Source organism: Pavona decussata, unplaced genomic scaffold (assembly GCF_977016875.1).
Source record: "Pavona decussata unplaced genomic scaffold, jaPavDecu1.1 SCAFFOLD_470, whole genome shotgun sequence".
NCBI lineage: Eukaryota > Metazoa > Cnidaria > Anthozoa > Scleractinia > Agariciidae > Pavona > Pavona decussata.
In genome coordinates this window covers 111,424-137,264 of record NW_028145808.1, presented here as the reverse complement: position 1 = coordinate 137,264, position 25,841 = coordinate 111,424, and the positions used below count along the sequence as shown (strand labels likewise).

The following is a 25,841-nucleotide window of genomic DNA, read 5'->3' as shown; positions in this document are numbered from 1 at the left end:
CTTTAGTTTCAAGAAAAAATTAGTTTAGTTTTACAATGAGTTTAGGATAACGTATAATTTAATTATTAAAGGTGGTTGATTTTGTAAATGTTATGTATTTACGTTTGTATGTGTCATGTATTTAGTAATTTATCACTGACTGCTGTCCCCCTTTTCTCCGCCCGCCTCGACTAGCACCTGCTATTTGCGGGCGGAAATGTTTTGAAATGTTTTGCCATGTAAATAACTGTTGTTATAAATGTTTTGCGATGTAATGTCGAATAATTAATTAAAATAACTAATTAAAGTGAATAGTTAATTAAATAATTAATTAATTAATTAATTAATTAATTAATTAATTAATTAAAGGACTGTAAATAGAAGCAATGTTTCTAGATTCAATTAGCTTGCAATTCAACGAGAATATGTAATAATAATAACAATAACAGTGTGGCGAAAACATTACACTAAACTAAACTAAACTCAACTAAGTCCGAAAACCTAAGGCCGGTATTCAACGGGCCTTCCGAACAGATGCCCACCACGGGGCAGTGGATGTTCGTCACGGTCTGCAGAAATATGAAATCGAGGCAGAGAATTTCCCAGTACTTCCGCTCAAAAATGGCCGCCGCTACGCTGCTGCCCTTGATGCAAATGGCTTGTGTATACTGCATAGTTGTCGTGTTACTTTACAACGTTGTAACCAGATGAATTAGCTTTAAAAACAGCATGGAAAAGTTTTCCCAAAAGTATATACTCGTCCAGGATCGTGTGGGGATTACTGAGAGAAGACAGAGAAACTTACTGTCGCCTGGTCTATCGGTTATAGACCTTATATTACGGGGTGAGTTACTAGAGGCTCTTCCCGAAGATGAACAGCCCAATGATTCTTCAAAAATAGCTCTTGTTGGAATTGTTTGTAAGTCCTTACGTCTCGAATGTGGCAAGGAGTGTATAATTCGACTCACAGAGGAAGACGTTAACTTGCTTTTGGCTATTTCGTCAGTCGAAGAGAGATATCAGACTTACATGGACAAACCACTCCTTTTTTTGGGGCGAAATATTGGACCAGGGAGTGAGGTTTTCGTTACTGTGAAAGACGATTCCAGGAAATTGCCTGGTATTGTGTGGTACAAAGGAGAGTTACCATCATGCAGTGGGACAATGTTTGGAGTTGAACTGACTGTAAGTATAAGGTTTTACATGTTAAAAAGTTTAATATGTGGGTTTGATGTACCACCAAACATGATGTTAACCAAGATGTTGACTTGTCTGACAGCATCCTTTTGTTTATGGATCAATCCTAGTTTTCTGTTACTGCCAGTGTGCAGAGTATGGCATGTACACGTGTGATTATTGTTCACACACGTTTTGTGCCGCCATGCCAATATGTTCAGATCTGAGTTACCATGAGCTTTCACTGTTTCTAAGGGGGTGTTTACATGTGAAAACTCGCACCGGGGCGAGTTTGATACCGGCATGACACTGTGGTTTCATACCGTGTTTACATGAAGGGATACTTTTTGTCGGCGATGGGATTTTGGCGCCATATTGAATGGAATATTGAAGACTGCTCATGCGCTATCCGATCCAGACTCCCAGGAGAATGATTTCCTGCCGGAGCGAACGGCCGTACCGCGTTTACACGACATCGGAACGAGTTTTCGTACCGGAATGAAAATCTCGCCCCGGTACAGTTACCGGGGTGAACTCGCACGGGTATGACTCGCTACGGTATGAGATTTTGTGCTGATATCATGTAAACGAATACAGAGCCACAAGAGGGAAGTGGAGTGAACTCGTACCGGAATGAAAGTCGCGCCGGTATCATGTAAACACCCCCTAACTTGAAGGTTTCCATTGGGTTACCCACAGAAAAGGAACCAGAACAGTCGTAAGATTTACAAATACAGCAGAGCATATTACCTTCATTTGCTCACGATGTGATATTCGAGCTATGGGTTTTAAATTATAATTTTATGTAGCTATTTTACCCTTTTATCTTATATCGTTGTAATAGTAATGTCCGTAAATTGTATTTATGTTATTCTTCTCTAATTATTTATTTTACACAGGGCCGTTCTGAAAACCACTTTTGTGAGAACGCACCCTGTTTAAAGATTATTATTATTATTATTATTATTATTATTATTATTATTATTGTTATTCTTATTATTTATTATTATTATTATTATTATTATTATTATTATTATTATTATTATTATTATTATGAATGATGAATTGAATGCTCTTTTACATTTCTTGGTTTCATACATGTACTTTCTGTCTCTTTTTTTTGGTTTCGGCTTTGCTTTTAAATTTATGGGAGATGGACGTTTGTAATTTGAGAGAAACCTTTCCATCATGGCTGGAATAACTACAAGTTCAAGGCGTTGCAAACAGAGCGAAAGAGGCCTGGAGAAAAAAAAAATATTAAGCGTGGGGTCTGGGTTCAACTAGCAAGATGCAAGATCAAACACAGAGTGTTTTTAGGAAAAATGTGTTTTTAATAAATTCCACCATGATTTGTTGAAATGCAGAGGGAAATTATTGTTGCAGTAAGTAGAAGTTCCAAAATTATGTCCAGTAGAACATCCACTATTAATTTCGACACCTCCAGAAGCAAACATGAATGGAAATGAAGCCTTCATAATGGTCTACACTGTACTGTACATCAAAAACTTCCAGAGATCTTGAACAGTCAAAATACAGGAAGGGGTATTTTAAATATTGTGTTGCTGTGGCTTTTGATGCTGATAATTAATTTTCCCCGGGGCACTTTCACCTGAAGACATTTAATAAGAGTGAATTGTTTTATCTGTAATGTAATTTCTTTGGTAGTTCATTTGTTATATTAAGGTGATACATATATAGCTGCAACTCACTGAGCATAAATACCTTCACATGTTCCCTGTCCTGAATGCTGCCAGTGTTGGGGACTAGTTCTCATAGTTTGGCTGTGTTTTTAATAATTTTGATGAAACCAGACAGCACGGTTGCTTTAGGCAATAATCCTGGTTGAGCAACAGTTAATGACTCTTCCAAATGCAAGTTGATGGTCTGCCCTTTTTTCATTCAGTTCTACTGACTATTTGCACATCTAAAATGCAACATAAATCATTTATCTGTGACATGAAATAATCCGGACAACAAACTTTCTTATTTTAGTATCTTTAGTGGTTCTAAGGAACTTGAAATGCATTTTTAGACTTAAAATCTCAATTCCTTCTGTGACCAAAACAACATTGCAATTCGCTGTTGCTCTCTAAATGACAACACATCATATGTATGCTGCCTATGTCTAGGTTTTATACCACTGCTCTAGGCAACGTATAAACTTCCTAAAAGCCCTTTCCAATATTATTTTCCCTCGTTACTCTTTATGTTATGTTGGTCTTGGTTCCCAAAGAAGTTGACTTGTGACAAGTCTAGGCAATCTAGTTAATTTGAAATTTTGGATCTGTGTAGAGTTTGATTGATCAAAAAAAAGAAAAGAATAGTGACACATTGAAGAAAATTGACATTGAAAAAGTGCCATAAAATTTAAGATTTATTATTTAAGTAGGATGTGTGTAACTTACATGTGCATTGTGCATGGCTGTTTGCAGTCAGTCACCTGCCCGCTCAGCATACATACATAGATACATACAGACATACAGACATACAGACACATACATACGTGTACTTTATTTTGCCACACAAGTGCAGTGCTGTCAATAAGGGCCGGTAGCCGGCCAAAACAGCAGGCTACAGCCTACTGGTCAATCTTCGGCCGGCTACTTTCAACTCACTTTACTGTTAATTTTGGTAAGTAACTTAAAATAAGGAAAAGATCCAACAAAAATAATTGTGAGACATCTGCCTCAAACATCTGAGTCAAAATAAAGGGGCATTTCAGGAGTTTTAAACGTGTTTACCTTAGCCACGTGTGATGGAAATTGATTGAAGGGGTCATGGAACGCCTGCGACATTTTCAGGGAACAGGATCCAGCAAGAAACCGTCTTAAAATAATGAAAAGATCCCGCAAAAATAATTGTAAAACATCTGGCTCAAACGTCTGAGTCTAAGTAAAGGCACATTTCAGGAGTTTTAAATGTGTTAACCTTTCGGTGGAAGTCTGATAAAAAGTTGAAGCAGATCGAGGTGATCGAAGGGTCGTGGAACGCCTGGGACATTTTCACAGGACTAGATCCCAGGCTTTCGCATGTGCCAAAACATGAACTTAAAATATTAAATGTATTTTTTTTATATCAGCATTTGAAGATTTCTCATTTCACTCTTTTCTAAAAGCCAGTGATTGTAATTTTGAGGAAAAGAACAGTTGTAATAAACATAGAATATGGTTAATATACATGTAGTCTTAATTTTGATTGTTCTTAAGGCCCAAATACTGTCTGGAAAACGTTGAAAATAGCATTTCCAAGCATCTAAATTTCAAAATTTTCTGGGGGGGCATGCACCCAGACCCCCCAAGGAAGCTCACGCCTTTGGCACTCGAAAAGTAGGCTGCCGCCTACTTTCCCAGTGGGGACGTCTACTTTAAAACTTATTGACAGCACTGCAAGTGGAATATATATCAATGCAATATAAAAGAACAAGAAAAGAAAGTGGCAAGGGGACCTAAAAGAAACTGTAGAGAGCTTATAAGAGGTTAGGCCCCCTCAAACTACGATTAGTCCACAGTCTGACTTTCCCAGTTTGTGTTTTTTAGGTTTGGCTTCTGAACACGCTAAATTTTGGGATCTCTTCAGTTTTGTTGGTCCCCTTTCCAGTGACAGAAACTCTTCTTGAGGAAAACTCTCCTGCACAAGCCAGACCAGTTTTGGTCAACAGACAATCAACAGAGTTTGCTGGTCAACTATTTTGTATAAAGAGTCATGAAAGAAGCTGAACTCCGATTGGCCACAAAAATGGTCAGTTTAGAGTAGAATCCCAGAGTCTCACTCATTCGTTCTTGTAAACTTACCAATTTTGACTTTTTCGTGACCCAACTATCTGCTCCTGGGTCTATGAGGATGATGCTAGACATAACCCTAATTGTAATTTATTATCAACCAATTATTATCATTATTATCATTTTTTTTTTCAATCAAACAGGCAACTTTTGGGCTGTTTTCAAGTCAAAATTAGCAATTTGCCTTTTTTTTATCATGGCTGCATAATTTTTAATCAGATTTAGATTTTTAATTTTTTTACTTTATATGACATTTTATAGCTATTTTTATTTGTACTTAATTATCATTATTATTTCCACTTAATTTAGTTTATTATATAGGGCATCTATGTATAGCAGTTTGTATCTAGTACAAAAACTGAAGGAGTAACCCTATTGAAATCTTATTACCGTGGACAATACACAAAAAACAAAATGCAGGTAAATATAAATCATGCTCTGGGGCGGATCTAGGATTTATAGAGAGGGGCTTCAAATAAACGCCCCTCCTCCCCCCCCCCCCCCCCCCCCGCCCCCTTCCCTCGGAAATGCATTTCCCAGCTTTCTGGGAAGCAAACTAAAGGGTTTTTATTACTGACATTTAAGCAAACCTTTGTGTCAAATTAAATGGAAAAAATATATATATATTGATAAACAGATCGACAGTTGTCAAGTCATTTGGCAACAGTAACGTGAATAAACTTGAATAACAATGAACGTTTCCAACCGGTGAAATAAATGAAAAATGTTCAGTTATGGCTTTATCAAATGACAAAGGCTTTATTTTCCTGTTTTATTTATTTTGTAATTTTTACTTAGATTTTAAGGGGGGTTGACCCTTAACCCTGTGAATTCCTAAAGATCTACCCCAGATGCTATTTATCTAACATACTAACTAACTAACTAACTAACTAACTAATCAAAATGAAGATTCAAAATTTTTTTGTCGCCTAGATTAGCTATGCTACCTACGGCGCCAAGAAATTGTAAATGAAATCTAATCTAAAAAAAAACACCTAATCAAAGAAGAAATAACAATTTTCAAAGAAACAGCTGCCTTTCAAAGATGCATTTACTGTACACTCACTAAGAACTGTAGTAATGTTGTTGGCAACATTTCTCTTAAAACCACAAAGCAATGTTACTTCCCTTTGTTCAAGGGGTAAGCTATTCCATAATACCCCTCCACAATAACTAAAGCTTGGCGGTGTTACTCTTTTGGAGTAGAGGAACTATGCAAACCTGAATGCAAAGATTCTAATCTTTTTTTAGAAGCTCACCACAGACTGATCCAGTGTTTGCATGCCCTACACCACAGTTCTCATCTCAGGCACTTTCTTTCCCTAAGCCAGACTATTATACACCAAACCTGTGGTTCCCTACTTGTAACAAGACATTAACGTTCCAGGATTTTGTTCCGTATTTTGTCCTACTGGCTTGAATGTATAGTGGGCCTTGTTGAATTTGTTTTCAACGACGTTAATTTGCAAATCACAAACTAGAACTTCTCTAACCCTTTGTGCCATAACTGATTAGTGCTCATCAAAATTCTCCTTTTGATATCAAATATGCTATAACTTCTCCCCAGTACTTTTATAAGAAACCTATAGGGACAAGAAAGGAGAATCTGTTCTTTGATATTAGGGGTTAAATGGGTTTAAGTAGTTTATTTTGGTTTCCATGCTGTGTAGACTTCTGTTACAATATTTATACAGCGAGTTAAAAGCAGTTTTATCACACTTATATACACTACACCCTGCTGTTGCAATTTCTCCCCAAAAGACTTTGCATATTTTTTAGTTTTCTTGAAAACATTTTGAAGGCAATCCAGCCATTCCAGCAATTTAATTTATTTCATTTAATCCCAGGGCACACATCCAAGTATGTCTTGGAAGAAACAGAATCAACAAGTCAAAGCAAGAAGGTTAAAAAACTGAGCTGTCATCAATTGCCGTTGACAAAACAATTCACAATTCAGTCAAAACATTTCACCATGCTGTCTGGATATTACTCTTCCAATAATAATTGATAAGACAGTCAACACTCTACGGGAAAGATCAACAAAATAAGCCTAATACTGGATTGATTAATTAATTAATTTATTTATTTATTAATTGCATAAAAATATAACCTCATCAGCTAAAATTAGGAAAATAGTTACATTTTCTACGAAGACAATGACATTTCTATTCCATGGCTTAAGGAAAAGATTGAAAGCACTGGGCAGGCATATTTCACGTTGAATAGCGTCTGGACAATCTATTCATTCTTCTGATGAAACTTTGTATAACATTTTGGAACACATCACTGTAACAATTCCTGTTTACCTAGTACATACAGATCTTATTATAGCCATCTGCTCTGTCTGTAAACTGTTATTATCTGTCAGCAGTCCGGGGTACGTCATTAACAATTGAATTTTTGTCACTTCTGAGTAATGATTTACCAACAATCATGTGATTATGTGGGGTGGTCGCTTACCAGAAACAAAAAACAAAAGAATATGTCAAATTTTTGGCCTAAAAGGTGGTCGCAGTCCCTTAAGGAAGTTGAGTGGTGGTCGCTTATGAGAGAGCTCTTGAAACAATATTTAACTGAGAAACAAAATGGTTGTTTACGAAGTGGTCGCTTACGAGAGAAGTGGTCGCTATGAGAGAGTTGACTGTAATAATAATAATAATTATATTAACAATAATATTTTCATCTATTACATTTTATTGTAACATAAGATGTGTATCTTTTTATCTCATGAACAAATACATGTAAAGATTGTTATATTGTATTACCTCTTTATTATATTTATATAATTATTATATTAGAGAGTACACAGTATTTGAAATACAGTGTGTGCCAGCAATTAATTTGATTTATTCTGTAGGAAGTTGTTTAATATGAATGTGTATTTTTACGAGTCAGTCAGTCAGTTAACCAGTCAATGAATTTAAAAATTCTAACGAAAGATGCAATGTACTTTATTAAGGAAAATAAAGAGTTAAATTAAGTTTTCAATGTCTCTCTCTTTTTTTAGGAAAATCCAGGCCTTGGGACAACAGATGGAACTTTTAGAACCAAGCGGTATTTTACTTGTGCACCAGACTCTGGTGTGTTTGTTGGACTTGATAAACTAACACCATGAGACGATTCTAAATCTTCTAAAACGGGGCAAAGTCACCAGAGTAATATTTCATCAAGACTAAAGGAAACTGTTTTGTCATCAGACTTGAAAGAGAAGAAAGAAGAAAATTGTGCTCAGAGTGATACTGAGAAGCTGCTTAAAATTGGTCAAAGAGTAGTGGCATTCTTAGAAGACAATCAGCCTGTGAGGGGATCTGTTCATTCTGTAGGGAATGATATTGATCGGAATGGAAAATCACGGACAATTGTTGGCCTAGAACTGGTTAGTTAATAAGATTTAAACAAATGTACAATACTAGAATAATGAAGCATACATGACATTTTTAGAAAGCAATTTAATACCCCGTAAGGGTAGCCTCCCACGCAGACGTTCGTAGGGGTTCGTCACGCGTTCCTGCCCCACGTGGGGCAGGAACGCATGACGAACCCCTAAGAACGTCTGCGTGGGAGGCTACCGTAAGGGGAACGGTAAGTTACACTGGCCGAGATAAAAATCGTAATGGCAAAATGGGGACAATTGTTTTCTTGCAATTGGTAAGTTGATTAGTGTAATTAAATTATTTTGTATTTATTGTGTTGCTGCGGCAGTCTTGTGCTTTGTTAGTTTTGCCTGTTATTGTTGGTAAAAATAACCACATGTTACGTCCTACTTGGCAATGTCATTCAAGCATGCTTCTCCATGTATTTCTCTCCCTCCTACCTTCCCCCAAGTTTTGCATATTTTGCGTATTATATCTTTTCCTTTAATTTAGGAATCTGTTCTCAATCTACATGTACATGCAGTAGTTATTATATCACAATGTTACATGTAACTTGGAATTTTCGTATTTGTAGACACCGCTTTCGCTCTACACTGAAACCTCGTAAATTAGGGGACCAGTGTTATTTTTCTGTTTGGGACTACCTGCCCCTAGGGACTGCTTGGTTAGAACAGGTTCTATCTTAGCATGCCAACAACTACAAATCTTAATGAAGCTTATCGCACTCATAGTGGGTAAAATTCTCAGTTCCTTGCTGGGTTGCCTTAAGTTCTTGTCAGAATTTAAAATTATTTTGCCGGTGTTTCTTTGATTGACGTCCACCAAAAAGCAACTTTATCGGACTCTTTTGAAGGCGGCAGGTCGCGTGTTATTGGTAACCGCTGTAAACTAAGAGCTTCAGGGGGAACGCGGAAAATAAATCTCATTAGTACTCAAAATTTAGATTTTTCTCTGCATGTTAACTTTTGTATGCATTTTTGCATGCAAACAATACTCAGCATTTTGGTTTGCTGAAGGAATTGCGTGGTGACTACACTGAGTTTCTTTCTTTCAAAGCGGGCCGCTCACAAACTACGTGAGCGCTCCGGTTGAACGGCGAAAGAAAACTTCAAGTATTCTGTAAAGATGAGGATTTTACCAATAAAGAAAAGCTGTATAGAAAGAATATAACAATAAAGATTACAACGAATTACGTCAAATTAAATTGGAAGGGGTTCACCATTACTTAATTTGCTCAATGCAAGGGCCTTATTGTCTTTAATTACTTTTAATAATAACAACAACAACAGGAAAATATTTGAAAATACCAAGACTTGGTTGTAGAATCCCAATGAATTTGGCAAGTGAAAGTTGAGATGGAACCCGTAGTTGATGGGGCTTAGGAGATGGTGCCCAACCAATTTATGGGGATAACTGGATAATTTGCATGTTGATGTCCATGTTAGCTTATTGCAGAAAACCGTGCCTACCGTGAGAAGGATTCACGAGATCTGAGAATAAATCGCTTGTAAATTATGCCGTAATTTCCGCTTCAGTGAATCTCGTGCGATGCGATTTCGCGTAGCGCACGGAACGAGACGCAAATGGTTACTTTTGAGCTGTACTGCATATTGAAAGTTTGAATCCTCTTTAGTGAGCGCAAGACATGCTGTGCTTCTGTCTGAAAGTTGGTCGGTTTATTTTGCAATTTTAAAAACACCAATTTCTGCAGTTTGTGGACACCTTCAATGTCTGTGTTAGATCAGTTCTACCTACCGCCTTCCAAAGGGTCAGATAAAGTTGCGAGCCATGTCTTAATACATGTGCAGAAGAGTGTAGGCTTACTTTGTGTTTTTACGTGTATTTGTTAAACAGGACACAAAGGATGGAAGTGGTACTGGCAAGCTACATGGTAGACAATTGTTTGTTTGTAGAAAAGATTATGCACTCTTTGTACCCATTGAAACAGTTATATCAGAGGAAGACTTTGATGAGAAGCCTGTTAATGCTAGAAGTACAAGGACATCTGGGAAAGTTGAGAATGTTGAGGTCCACAAGGGTAAAATTCGATGGGAATCATTTAGTTATGGTGCTTGCTCATCAGGTAAACTACCTTTATAATTTATTGATAAAAGATAGTTTTGACCCGTTAGGGACGCGCAGGATCCCTGCTCTCATTGTGGGTGTATTTGTTTACATTTAAGAGCTCGTTGTTTCAAAACCGGCATTTTTGTCAAGCAATTCAAAAAAAAATCTCTTTTTTCCTGGACTGCAATTACAGGACGTTTATGCGCACCAAAATATTTAACAATTATTATCATAATTATATTCACAGCTTTGACTCAATGGGCACGATTTTGAATACATTATTGACTTATACGATTTTTGCAGACGGAAGAAGTTGCAACATTGTGTCCAAGCTTTCGTCGCGGTACAACTACCAGAATTCACTTCATTTTTCTTTTCAAATTCAAATTTTGTAATCCCAGTGGACAGCAAAGAACAATAGCTCTAATGAGCATGAGAAAACAAAAACGAGAAGGATTCTGGTAGTTGTAGTAAAAGGACGCCATGGTGAAAATGTCCTATTCTGATCGAAAAATGATACACGAGGAGGGGTGGGTAGACTTTGAGTAATGTATCGTGTTTAAATAAAGATTATGTAGGTATGTATCTAATCGTGGAAAAACCATTAAAAAAAGGATGGAACGTTTCAAAGTCTAAATTCCACAGTTTTACTCCTTTAATAGCCAATAACTTTTGACGAGTCTTGAAATTGCAAAATCTGCTACCTTCACATCACAAAAGATGTTGTGATTTACTATTAGGTAATAGAATCCTGTAACTAAGGAAGCTGCTCAAGCTTAGTGCTTGGACACAAACTACTTTGCAGCTATTTTAACTTTAGAAGCTCAAAATGTCACAACAAAGCGCGATCCCGCCTGTAAAATGACCATCACAGTGTAATTTCATCGTCTGCCAATATCCCTATTAAGTTTGAGCGAAATTGACCTCCAAACCGCAGGGATTTGAAGCTTTAGAAGAAAACAAAATTTTCCTAAGGTCACACAGGACCCTTGCCTATGAATAAATTCAGAAGCCAACCTTCTGTGTTAGGTGTTTACTCCCGAATCAATCACGATTGCGCTGAAAATTTCTGGGGATGTTTGCAGATAATGCAATTACATCATGGTTGTCATTTTGCTGGCGCATCGTGCATTACCGTGATGTTTTAAGCTATATAGCTACTAGAACATAAGGAATTACTCTAACCAATCACAACAGACCCAATACAAGACAATGAACAAATCAGAACACGAAGCAAATACATGTAATCTGCCTCAAGCGCAAAAACGCGTGCGACCAGGTCACAATAACTAATTAATACGCTACTATCAGTATATATGGAACATACAATCATCTTACCTTGCCTCCCTCGTGTATCATGCCCTGAAATTTTGTATCCGCAACCAAAACTTAGAGCGGAAATATGCTGATTTTTCGTCTCCGACGGTCATACGAGTCAATGATATCTTCAACATTATGCTTTTTCTGTAATTATGATAATTTGTAACAATCTAGTGCACGTCCTCACCTTTTCCTTTTCCGTTTTTTCGCTCATTTTTATTGTTAACTGTATTTCTAAATTTAATCATATTAGAAAGAGAAAAAAAAAGATTGAAAATACCCTATAAAACAAACTTTCAAACGTAAATTTTATAAGTTTCTGAGATAATGCACAAGGAGTTCTTAGGCCGGGTTCATACGTCGAACTTTACATGAGCCGAACCTAATCATTTGGTTCGGCGCATGTAAAGATCGACGTATGAATCAGTTAGGATCGACAGATTTGTATTTGGGTCGACCCGCCGTTCTATTCGACTGCGCCAGTCGAATAGAACGGCGATTTCGACTTCGACTTCGACTTCGATTCAGTCGTCGAACTTTTTATGTGCCGAACCAAATGCATACGTTACGTATAAATTATATCTATCCCAGAGGTCTATGCATTCCATCGACTTGGCATGTGCGCAAAGGACTTTATTCTGAACAAGATGGCGGGAAAAGAGGAATGTGTTTGTTTTTCTTGTTTCGAAACAACTGAATATATTTGTCTGAGATGCGAAAGATTAAAAAAAAAAGAATCTATTCTTGAAGTGCACATGCACTTCAAACCGACAGAAACTTTCCAATACAGGCTATATCAAAGGCGAAGCGTCACGACTTCTCAGAACAAAATCTGAAAAAACAACATTTGAAGAAAACATTACTCTATTCAAACAGAGATTACGCAAGAGAGGTTACCTCAATAACCTTATAATAAAACTCTTTCAGAAGTCAACCTCCGCGAAAGAATGTCGGCACTACAAAACAAGCTAAAAACCCGCAAAAACATTTTGAGGTTTGGTATGGAATATCGCCCTCCTGTGCCTAACCTAAAACAATTCAGATGAGTAAATACAGGAGCCATAATCAGGGATGGAGACCGTAAGCGTGGGGTCCACGCGTCCCCATGAGTTGTACCAAAAAAATCTATTTTTAGAAAAAATTGCCCCCCTACCCGCTCACGTCATAAACCCGCGTGAATACACGCAAATTTGCGTGGGGCTACTACCTTATATGTGACACGGAAAGCAGCTGAGAAAAAAATTCACTAAAGATAAAAAAGTCCTTACCTGTCTGAGTACATGTCCGTATAGTGTAAGCTTTTTTTCATTCATTCAACAGTAGCAACGCACGCAGCGCCACGTTTTGGCGCCTTTTTGACTATACTGTGAGAGTCATGTGATCAATAGGCCGCTTATTCCAACTTTTCCTGTCTTCTTTCAATTGTTACCTTTTCTTTGTGAGAGTCTAATTCCTTAAATGTGAGCACTGAGGAGATATTCCCTGGCAGAATTTTAAAATTTGGACGCCATTTTGAACGGGTAGAAAAAAATTTCAATTTCTCCACGCGCGATCCTGGCCGTTAACACGCCGTATGGCGTAATTTTTTCTGAAAATAGATTTTTTTTGTGCAATACATGGGAACAGGCCCACAAGTCAAAATGGCATCTCGTTACGGTCTCCATCCCTGATTACGGCTCCTGGTAAATGACACTTGATAGAAAATCTGCCTCTGCTAAGGGAGATCTACAAAGACCCTTCCTTACTTTCGTACAGAAAAGGGAGATCTTGGAAAGACGTACTCGTAAGAGCAAATTAGCTTTGAAGGTCATATTCTTCCTATCTCGACCAGCAGGAGCCGTGTTTGGCCTGTCTTTATTATTTTACCAAACAAGCTCTTCCATGTCAGAATTCATCTTTCCCGCCATTTTGAATCTTGCTGAGTAAAAACAACAGCCGCTGACCACGAAAATCTACTTTCTCACTTTAGCTTTAATTAAGTTCGACTTAAGTTAGGTTCGACGTCTGAATCAACTGCCGAACTTAATTATTTGGGTCGACCTTAATAGGTATTAGGTTCGGCTCATGTAAGGTTCGACGTATGAACCGGGCCTAATTTGTATTTCTCAAACTCATTAATAATTCATCAAACGAAAACAAAGAAAATCACTACCGTGACCGTAGTTTGGATATGTGATCCTAATTACCATAAAATTTTGCCAACTTTAGGCTTGAATTTCTCCAAGAATTATTGATCATTTGAGAAGCTATATCAAACACTCGAAAGCGTGTTTCATCAGATATCCAAACACCTCGAAGTCTTTAAAAAAACACTCGGCTGCGCCTCGTTTTTTCAACCTACTTCTCAGTGTTTGGATATCTGTTCTCAAACTCATTAATAATTCATGCAGTCAAAAGCCAATAAATGACCTCCATTTCGGTCAGGTGGATGAATCTTGATACCCCAATGAAACACCAGATGAAACACCACCAGGTTTTCATCTGAGATGAAACATGTTTTTCATCTGAGATCAAACATTTGCATTTTGATGAGATTAATTTCTTATTGTTTCATTTGAGAAGACATGTCAAAAACTCGGGCTTCGTGCTTTATCACGGGTTCCAAATACCTCGAAACAGATGAAAGCACTCGGCCTGCGGCCTCGTGCTTTCATCTGTTTCTCAGTATTTGGAACCCGTGATAAAGCACTCGCCCTCGTTTTTGACATATTACGTGAAACACTCTTCCTCGTGTTTGATATTTTACGTCAAAATTTCATTACATGCAAATGCGTAGTTACTATCACGCCGAAACAGAATGCATTGAATAAATTATTTGAAATGGCAAAAAATATTGTCATGAATATTCTGTGTATTGTCGGAATCAGTTACTCTTTCAAATAAATAAATACATACATATGGAGAGCAAGGGTCCCGCGCGACCTTATGGCTACAAACAGAAGTGCATCGTCATGTGCCACGTCAAAGAAATACAAACTTTGTTAGTGCCCTTTTTTCTCTTAGACGAAGAAACATCAGTTGCTCAAAGTACAGCGTTTAAGAGCTTAGAAAGAATTTCTCCTTCATCACATTTACTCAGTTTAGGCCAGACGGCAAATGCGGAAGAGATAAGAATGGTTTTTTTTTGGCCGGCAACAATTTTGACAGAAATTGACGCACAAAGCTGTCCGGGACAACTTGTTAAATTCTGTGACAACAATTGCAATTAAATTGGTTGCGGTCGAATCTACCCGTTAACTATAGCTAGCCTTGGATTAAGACAATTGGTAATGTGACCGCCTCTGTTTCCTCTAACTATTGTTAGAAATTTAAGTTGCCCGAACACGAGGGAACATGTTGTAAGGACATGTCACTGAGACTTGTAGCAACGACAAAATCGTGTGCTATGCACACTAATTGACGTCCAGGAGGGACTTGTAGCAAGGACATATAGCAGAGACAAAAATCGCATCGATCTCACACACAAGAAAATGCGGCGGGGACATGTCTTAAGTCTTAAAGTAATAAAGCTAGATAGCTTAAATTTAGGTGTATACACAGGAACAGGGAACAGGCTTTATAGTCTACAGGGTGGCCACTGCAAGGATGTAACTGTAGGAAGGGCGGCCGTCTTGAACGCCTGTAGAGTGGGAGCAAAGACACATCCTCTCGTGTAAGTTGACTCTGCGCGGCAAGTTAGTTTTATGACCAGCATGCTTTTGGGCACGGCATAATCTAAGCAAAATAGCGGCCATCGAAGAAAGTCAAGACAGTCCCTTAGCTGATAAATCAGAAGTGATTGCTGGCTGTGTGGTGTATCTTCAGTAGGCCATTTTACAGTTGTGTGCTTTGTGACCTGACCTTGGATTGAAAGCGAGGCTGAGGGTGTTCTTGTTTTGATACAAGCCTCACTGTTTTTCATATGTAAATGATAACTAGTTAGAATAAGAATATGTTAAGCCTGGTGAATAAATGAGAATAATGTATAAATCAGTATATGACATAGGTATACTCGAAAAAAAAAATCTGAGTGCCTCCTCGCATATCTGGCGTAACAGATTCCATCGCATTGTTTCCATTGCGCATTTGCCACCCATTGATATTCCAATCCTAGCAGTATGCAGGATGTTTGTCTCGTGAACCTAGTTTAATGGCCTTAGCTCCCACAAGTCTCCTGTAGCTCAGTGATACTAGTAATCGGAATGTCTAAGTTTCGACTCCTGATAGGAAATTTTAATTTATTTGAGCGCGACAAAGTTTCATCAATAGAATGCGACAAGAATGAAAAGAACCTTCACGATTTACAGGGGTAATTCAACATCTTATTTGCTCGCATCAGATAAGGAAAAATTCTCATTTAAATACAAATATTAGAATGTCCATAATCTCTTTTTATCCAAGTATTAGACTAAGTACGTTTAAGGCCCAGCACGCTGTTCTTGCTTATTTAAAAATAAAATCTATGTTGTCATCTCGTTGTTTTTGGCTCATCCTGTCGGGTTAGGAGACAAGTACAAGGATTTTTCCTTTCTTTCTATTTTCGGTATGTTCCTCTCAGTATTCAAAAGCCCCCAATATTGATTGTTTTGTTGTATTCTCATGTAAAATTCTTAAGACTGAAAGCCTCTGATGGTTTGGCATTTCTATTTTAAAGTTAGTGGTTGTATTTAGGCATTTTAGGCTCTTTTCGTCTTTTTTTAGAGTCCTTGTTATATTGATATCGGAATTTTATGCTGAGGAGGTGACCCTGGTTAAATAACATTTATTATTATAATTAGCCGACGTTTCGGGGTCATCGTGACACCATTCTCAAGGCAAAGTGGATAAATTAATGCGAAGATTTGATTTCTATACTCTACAGTCTCTATAAATTAGCATATTAACAATGGATCGCAAGGTATTCACCTGAAGAACTTGTGATTCATTGTTAATATGCTAATTTGTAGAGACTGTAGAGTATAGAAATCAAATCTTCGCATTAATTTATCCACTTTGCCTTGAGAATGGTGTCACGATGACGACGAAACGTCGGCTATTAACTTTAATTATTATTATTATTATTATTATTATTATTATTATTATTATTATTATTATTATTATTATTATTATTATTATCAGCTCACCAACTTTTGTTTAAAAAGAAAGCTTCTAAATTTTATGACTTGTTTTTAAAAATAAACCATGTAGTTTTTTTTGTGAACCAATTTAGATTATACTATAAGAAGGCGAAGTTAATATTCTTTAAACTTAAGACCGGGTAATACTGGCAATTTTGCGATGACAATAACTGGATTTTAACTTTTAACTTGTAACAAAGAGGTAATACCTCACTCAAAATTGATTGAACTGCGATAAACATCTTATGAGTTCATACTTTTCAATTTCTCAGAAACCACAACAAGCCATGCTGGGGGAAAACAGCAAGAACAATTACGAGGAAAAGAAGAACGTGAAGCCAACTTGATCCGACAGCTAAGACAGACAGAAGAACAAAGAGATAGCATACAGAAAGAATTGGGAAATTGCCAAGAACAGTTGCGAGAAAGAGCTTTGCGAGAGGCCAGTTTGCTTGAGCAGCTAAGAGCAAAGGAGCAAGAACAAGAAAACTCACAAAGGCATCTGACAGAGATGGAACAGCTGCTGAGGGAGCAAGGCTTGAGAGAGGCCAGCTTACATGAGCAGCTAAGAGTAAAGGGACAACAACAAGAAAATTCACAAAGAGAACGGGCAGAGATGGAGGAGCGGCTGACAAATTGCCAAGAACAATTGCAAGAGAGAGACTTGAGAGAGGCCAGCCTACACGAGCAGCTGAAAGAAAAAGAATAACAACAAGAAAATTCACAAAGAGAACGGGCAGAGATGGAGGAGCGGCTGACAAATTGCCAAGAACAATTGCAAGAGAGAGACTTGAGAGAGGCCAGCTTACATGAGCAGCTGAGAGAAAAACAACAACAACAAGAAAATTCACTAAGAGAACGGGCAGAGATGGAGGAGCGGCTGACAAATTGCCAAGAACAATTGCAAGGGAGAGACTTGAGAGAGGCCAGCCTACATGAGCAGCTGAGAGAAAAAGAACAACAACAAGAAAATTCACTAAGAGAACGGGCAGAGATTGAGGAGCGACTGACAAATTGCGAAGAACAATTGCAAGAGAGAGACTTGAGAGAGGCCAGCCTACGTGAGCAGCTGAGAGAAAGAGAACAACAACAAGAAAACTCACAAAGAGAACGGGCAGAGATGGATCAGCGGCTGACAAATTGCCAAGAACAATTGCAAGAGAGAGACTTGAGAGAGGCCAGCTTACATGAGCAGCTGAGAGAAAAACAACAACAACAAGAAAATTCACTCAGAGAACGGGCAGAGATGGATCAGCGGCTGACAAATTGCGAAGAACAATTGCAAGAGAGAGACTTGAGAGAGGCCAGCTTACATGAGCAGCTGAGAGAAAAAGAACAACAACAAGAAAATTCACTCAGAGAACGGGCAGAGATGGATCAGCGGCTGACAAATTGCGAAGAACAATTGCAAGAGAGAGACTTGAGAGAGGCCAGCCTACGTGAGCAGCTGAGAGAAAGAGAACAACAACAAGAAAACTCACAAAGAGAACGGGCAGAGATGGATCAGCGGCTGACAAATTGCCAAGAACAATTGCAAGAGAGAGACTTGAGAGAGGCCAGCTTACATGAGCAGCTGAGAGAAAAAGAACAACAACAAGAAAATTCACTCAGAGAACGGGCAGAGATGGAGGAGCGGCTTGCAAACTGTGAAGGGCAAATTAGAGAAAAAGATGAAGAAGTGGCTAACATACAGCAACGCGTTTCCACCTTAGAGAGACAGCTGGGAGCAAAAGAACAGGAGCTGAATGAACTAGAGCTGAGTCTTACAGCAGCTCGGCAAACATTGAACCAACAGCGTCAACAAGAAACATGTGACTGGGTCATTTCCCGCCACGAAATTCAATTGACAGACAAGTGCCTTGGGAGGGGAAGTTGGGGAAGCGTTAACGAGGGAACATACTGCGGCTGTAGTATAGCGGTGAAACAGATTCATGAGTTAATTTTGTCTCGTCATAACAGACGTTTGTTTGAGAGAGAAATGAACATTGCCTCAAGATGCCGCCATCCTTGCTTGTTGCAATTCATTGGTGCAACAAATGACGAGGGAAGCCCTTTGTTTGTCACCGAGCTCATGGAAAGAAGTTTACGAGCGTTGTTAGAGCAGCGTGAACTCTCTGAAACAGAAATCAATGTCATTTCTCTAGATGTTGCCCGAGCACTGAACTACCTTCACCGAAAGAGGCCCTCTCCTATTATTCACCGTGATGTCAGTAGTGCTAATGTATTGCTATGGCGACAGGGTGACCAGTGGAGACCTAAAGTTTCAGATTATGGCACTGCTAATTTCATTCAGCAGACCATGACAGTGGCTCCTGGAGCTCCAATTTATAGCGCGCCTGAAGCACTTTCTTCAAGTCAGACAGCCATGGTCAGTACAATTTATTGAGTTAAAAATGCACTGAACTATTAAGTGGTTCTTTGAGATTCTTGAAGATTGTTTGAGAATGGTTGCAGTGCTCCAAAAAATAAAAATAAAAAAAGATAAATAACTTTTATTTACCCTCGGCAGTGTTTATAGCACCTGTGCTAGTAGGGCCGAGCATTAAACTTCACAGAGAAACAATATAAATTGAAAATAACATTAGTTAAAAATCCCAACTGGCAGGAGGCAGACCAGCTGGCTATTTACAAGCGCGGCCGAGGAGTTGAACTTGGGGCTACCGAGAAACAACTCCAGCTAGCGGTCAGAGCGGGACTTGAACCAGGGACTACCGGATTTCAAGTCCGGCGCCCTAACCACTCGACCACGCTGCCTCCTCCAAGATTTGTTTTCTTTATTTTCTTTCTTTCTTTATTTGTTTCTTTTCTTTTCTTTCATCTTTTTTTTTTGTTCACTGTTAGTCCGAAGGGTCGCGGATTAGGCCAAATCTTATGTTGGTAACTCTATTTAACACTAAATCTTTTTGACCTTGTCGCGCTCAGTTTAAGAGCAAACTACCCAAACCTATATATTATTTAAAAGTTTGGATAAAACAAAAATTAAACGCACTACAAGACCTTAAGTGCAAATCGACCTTGCCTTATAAACGTGAATTACACGCATAACTAATAACCATTAAATATTCTGTGGTTGTAAGATCTGTAGCAGGCATTGGCATCTAAAACCAGGTCGGTGATTTACAAGAATGGCTTTAGTTTTGGATGTATAAACTTCAAATCGCCTATACTTTGTTTTGAAGTACCATAGCAGAAATCTCCGACACGATTTCATAGGCCAATGCTTGCTAAACATTTGAGAAGAGCTCTACACTAATAGGCCTTATCACGGTTTTCGACGCCATTTTGACGAGTAGGCAAACAGTCTTAAAATAACAGTGTTTGTATGGAAATCCGATGTCAAATAATTTTCATAAAACATCTCTTCTGAAAAATTCATGAATTGGAAACTTTTGGCACTAGGAAAAGGATTTTAAGAAAACAATTGGAGGGATGTAGCTGTGCCAGAAAGCGTCCAGTCCTGTTTCGAACTTTCCATACATTTGTCTGTATAGCGAACCAGCCGTGAACTGCTACTAAAAATAGTTTCGCGGGAAAAAATACGGGGAAATGTATGGAAAGTTCAAAACACGACTGAACGCTTTCTGGCAAAGCTACATCCCTCCAATTCTTTTCTTAAAATCCTTTTCCTGGTGCCAAAAGTTTCCAATTCATGAATTTTTCTGAAGCGATGTTTTACAACAATTATTTGACATCGGATTTCCATACAAACACTGTAATATAAATGTTTATTGTTTTTTATTTATTGTATTGAATCTCGCTGTACGTGTGAAAAATAAAATTGAATTGAATTGAATTGAATTATTTCAGACGTGTTTGCCTACTCGTCAAAATGGCGTCGAAAACCGTGATAAGGCCTATTGTTTTTTCCGCCCAGTGAGAAATCAAAGCCTCTTGTATTTTGCAACAGAAGCCGTTCTTGTGATTTCATTTAGGTCATTTAGGTACATGTAATAGGCCCTTTTTTCCAGTTGCTTTGAAGCTCATTATGAAAGCGAGGCTTCGTACTTAATTTTCATTCTGAAAATCAGTTTTCATTCATATGCAAGCAAAACTAATTTTCACATCAAAAGCTTTGCTAGGCCCACTTTCGTAATGAGGTTCAAAGCAATAGACTCTTCTTCAAAATGCCGGTCGAAAGTTCACATAAGATAAAAATTAAAAACGTATACCGGCACTGGAATAAGCACTTTTACTGTAGTGACCCTGCAAAGTTTCAGCATATCAGGTGTAATATCAGCTGAGAAAATGTAAGTTAAAAAATGAAAAATGTACAGACGTTTGTATGACTGGGGGTATGACGTATACCCCCAGTCATACAAACGTCTGTAAATTTGTCAAATTTCATCTTACATTTCCTAAGCTGATGTAACACCTAATATGCTGAAACTTTGCAAGGTTACTAAAGTAAAGGTACCCTAGCCTTTCTACTGCTGGCATCAGTTTTGCATTCAGTTTAATTTTAACTCATTCAAATCTGTTGCCGCCATTTTGGACAAGTGTCTATTCCGAAATGGGCTATTCCATCAGCGTCAATCCCCCCCGGGCATTAGTGGGGGCATTTTCCTCATTGTTCTTCCCGAGGCCCTGGGTATTAGTCTTCCCCGCGGCATTTGACAGCCTCGTGATTTTTACCGCACAACGCTTTTACTTCCTTTCAATGACTAGTAGCACTAGTATGCAGTAAAAATGTCACAATTTTTTTTAAAATTGACGACAGATGTATAAATAGTTCAATACTTATAATAAGGTTATTCTTTGTTTTTATAGGTTGATGTTTACAGCTTCGGTGTTCTTCTCTGTGAAATGTGCATCGGGGAAATGCCAGACCCTGAAAGGCGTGCAGAGCAACTCTTAATGGTGACGAACCGTGTGATTAGAGGCCTGGTACGGAGGTGCCTGAAGACAGATCCTGCACATAGACCAAATATGGAAGAGATTGTTCAAGAACTGGAGCAATTTACTGAAACATAATTAAATATGAAGTGACATGTAAGTCTCTTTAATCTTTCTTTCTCATTATTTGTGAATAGTTAATAGAAAAAAATATTTCATAGTTTTTAGTAGTTTGTATTTCTTATTCATGTAACTACAGTAGCTTTTAGGTAGCAATTTTTATAGGCTATGGATATCTCAAATATTTTAAATTATTTTCAAGTAGTTTTCTTGTACGTCACAGAATGTTTATCTGATACAGATTTAGGACATTTAGAGGCAATTGTAGCCAAAGTGTTTGAAGTAATATATCAAACACGAGAAAGCGTGTTTCATCAGATATCCCAACACTGAGACGTAGGTTAAAAAGAAGAGACGCAGCCGAGATTTTTTAAACGACTTCGAGGTGTTTGGATATCTAATGAAACACACTTTCGAGTGTTTGATATGGCTTCTCGAATGAGCAATAATTCTTGGAGAAATTCAAGGCTAAAGTTGTCAACATTTTATGGTAATTAGGATCACATATCCAAACCTCGTTTACGGTAGTGATTTTCTTTGTTTTCTCTTAACAAATTATTAATGAGTTTGAGAAAATAATGTGGTAGACTAAAGGTGAAAAAGTGGAGGTGGAATACCTTTTTTGGTAGCTTTCAGTAGTTAATGTAGCTCGTGTAAATAGTTTTTAGGAGAAATATGTTTTATCAATAGTTGTTAGCACTTTAATTTACGTTAGGTACCGGTTCTTTTTATCAATGACCGTATTTCTATTTTCTAGTATTTTTTATTATTCTGCAGTGGTTTTAGATTAAGGACAATTCAAAACAAGTTGTAGTCGTACCCAAACCAATAAAAAGATGATATAGTATAGCGTACAATTGACTAAACTGAGTTAGAATAGTATGTGAACAGATTTTAGTAATTTATGTAGTTCGTATAGGTAGTTTTTTCTAGGAATATTCTGAAAGTTTAGGTTGCGAGTTTTATAATCAGTGAACCTACCGTATTTCTATCTTCTTTTTTATTCTTTTCGATTTTACCTTCTTTTCTCTGTTTCAGATAATAGCCTAGACGAAAATTACATAGGTTTTTCTTGTCACCTTATTTTTAAAACTACATTGTTTACTTGCCTCCTTGCCTCCTTGCTAGCAAGCTTGCTACCTAGTTAGCTGGCCAGCCAGCCACCTAACTTACTTAGTGTATACTTTCTCTCTGTCCTACTTTTTTATCACTTACGTACTTACTTCTGTTACCGTGAATTTGATTCCTCAGTGGCCTTTTTCAAAGTTATTGTGTGTCTGATATAAGAGGTAGTACATTTCAAAACAGGTTGTATTCAAATGAAAATTTCTGAGCTAGACTTAATAAATTTACCTAGCAGAATCACCAGCGACAACAACAATAGCAACTGAGATGAATAGAAAGATAGTGAGGATCCAGACCACAAACAAAGCGTCCGGAGGCGCGAGCTGAATTAACCGATTGTGAAGCGCCTTCAGTCCTACCAGGAATTCCTAGACCGCAAAAGGGAAGCCTAGGACATTGTCAACGGTTCCTCCAATGTCATAAATACTTATGGGATAACAGTCGGCTTTTCACAAAGGGCAACGAACACATTCTCAGCAAAGAAATGAACTTTGTACAGATGAAAGACTTTTTAAATTTTTAATTTGATATCCAAAATTCTGTTTGCTCAAGCGATTATACGTTTTTTAATAATAATAGTATTCTAGCTTAAGTTCTGATCGGCTGAACATTGCTCAGTTAATACTCTTCAACACACTTTTTCTATCCATTGGTGTGCACACAGCTGCGTCACATTAAATGTTTGTATTAGGTGGACAACGAGTTTAATATTGACAGAATCAATGTTTTAAAAACAAGCTGTGTCATTTTTACTCGGAATGCCCGCAGGGCAGGCCGTGTCTAGGTTTGGGTCGAGTATCTTTTTTTTATTCGTCGTAGCCACAAACGTGCACATTAATTTATGCATTAAAATATGTCCTCCCCTAGTAGGGATGTATGTTTCTGATTGTCTTCAACAAACGCAGGCCAATCAAAATCTATTATTCGGGCACATATCACGAGAGAGGGGACCCATTTATCCCTTCCTGTGTGACGTCAAATCATTATTTGATTTATTCATTAAACCTTGATTAAATTCTACCCTCTCCCAGAAAGGATTTATTGTTCTGATTGTCTTGAACAAAAACAGCCCAATCAAAATCTATTATCGGCGCGTATATCACGAGGGAGGGGACCCAGTTATCTCTACCTGTGTGACGTCAAAGCAAGTCATCATTTCGAAAAGTTGTTTTTGTTCAATGGCGGCCACATGTATGAATTTAAAACTCTGATCTGCCGTTTTCAGAGAGAAAAAAAACTTTTTCAAGCGGTAAATCGAAATAATAACTTCTAGGTAGTACTCGACAGTTGAAACGGTGAAAATTGGGAGAGTTCACAGCGAAGAAACTCCGCTTTCAAAAACAGATCGAATAATCAACGCGAAGGATAAGAGCTAGAGGAGGCCAGACCAGTTCAGCGGGGTCATGACGTTATTGCAGAGTTATTTCTGGTATGATTCCTAGTAAAACAACGATAAGTATCACGAAATATATCTGAATAAAACCATTCAGACAATTATTTCAATTGCCATGGGAGGATAGTTTTTAAATATCTGCGAAACATACAATAGGGAATAATTGGGGCTACATTAAGCATTCCGTGTTAATGCCATTAGCCGGGCATCTTGCTATGTGAGATTTGTGGTACCCATATGATAGTGTTTTTGAAGACTTGTGATCAGTAAACTGCCATATGCTCCTTAGCTGAGAAACCTGTTCCTGAAAGTCACTGATTGTGAGAAAAAAAGTACGAACTCAGGAACAGTAAGATAAACTTAGTTCTTGCAAAGCCTAAAACAAATTTTCTTTAAGGCAGTTTTTTGTTATAGTGGTGCTATGCTCTGAAACAATTTGAAAAAGGAGGCTAAACTTACCAAATCGTTCGGCGAATTCCGCGGGAGACAACCTACCTATCGTTAGCAGGGCTACGCTATTCTCAAAACTAGTCTTTGTGATGTAATCTAATGTAATTGTTTTGGTGTAGTCTGTTCTTTTGTGGTGTAATTTAATGTGCTCACAGTTATTTGTAATATGTATTTGTACCTATGTACTTTGCTCATTTGTAAACGCGCCACATGGAAACCAGCTTTCAGTTGTTTGTGGCCAGCGTTTTAAAATAAAGTTGAATGTATGCAATAACGTGAAAAGGAGAATGCCATTTTAGCACCATAGTAGCTGTGGTCACACTTGGCCATTTTCCTGCAGCACATTATCGGCTTTTGCTATGGTAAGATTAAAGTTGTGTGTATGACCTCTCTTTACGAGGTTTACTTAATATCCGTGGCTGCGTAAAAAGAATCGCGAAAATGAACTGCGATTAAAATTACAGATATGTAAATTTTTCTTCGCTTTTTTCTTTTTTTTTTATCCAAAACTAAAATAACCAATTAGGATTTTTATGCATAATTGACGTCCGCATGGTTTATTATGAACAGGTAAATAAATTGCATCATTTTCTGTGTCGTTGCAAACATATTTTCATTAATTCTGCATTTAACGCCCAGATATTTTTGACGGAAACAAAGATAGAGTTGAATGTTTATTAAATAGATTATTTTGTTATAGGTTAGATTAGATAGCTGCTTTTTATTAGAATTTCAGGGGAACAAATCAAAGCTATTTACATATAATTACAATAGATAGTTTAACCATTATTCTACATATTCAATACAGTGCGTATTATAGTGTGTTTTATATTTACCATTTATTTTTGCTTATCTGTTTTATGAGGACTTCTTGTTTTCTAAGAAAACAAAATGTGCTGACAGAGGATCTCCGATCCAAGATCTCCGGAGACTTTTCACAGTCATTTTAAAATGTGAATTATCTTTTTAAATTGTAAATGAATGACAATCCAATATCTAGAATAATTATATTGCTAGTCAGAAATCCCATTCAAGCAACCATTGTATTATTTGTTAATTTGGATACCGATCCAAATTAACTATTAATTTGGATACCGAAGATATTTTGAAATAATATATTCCTGACAAA

The 25,841-nt window shown here is 37.6% G+C and overlaps 1 protein-coding gene and 1 pseudogene across 2 annotated transcripts; both read left to right on the top strand.

Annotated features, from left to right (window-relative positions):
* The first annotated feature begins 594 nt into the window (after window positions 1–594).
* LOC146450256 (uncharacterized) lies at window positions 595–17,536 on the top strand (annotated as a pseudogene). Its single transcript, XR_014860344.1, has 4 exons — window positions 595–1,164; window positions 7,942–8,310; window positions 10,163–10,391; window positions 17,064–17,536. The product of XR_014860344.1 is annotated as an uncharacterized LOC146450256 (transcript).
* LOC146450255 (uncharacterized) lies at window positions 17,512–22,638 on the top strand. The gene is made up of 2 exons (XM_085100573.1): window positions 17,512–19,159; window positions 21,559–22,638. Exons 1-2 carry the CDS (start codon window positions 17,534–17,536, stop codon window positions 21,760–21,762), a joined length of 1,830 nt encoding a protein of 609 aa, XP_084956699.1. The 5' UTR covers window positions 17,512–17,533; the 3' UTR covers window positions 21,763–22,638.
* Window positions 22,639–25,841: the final 3,203 nt, after the last annotated feature.

Coding starts and splice junctions, on each gene's coding strand:
- LOC146450255 (XM_085100573.1), top strand. CDS start 17,534: ATGGAGGAGCGGCTGACAAATTGCCAAGAACAATTGCAAGAGAGAGAC. Junction 19,160..21,558: donor CTTCAAGTCAGACAGCCATG/GTCAGTACAATT, acceptor TTGTTTTTATAG/GTTGATGTTTACAGCTTCGG.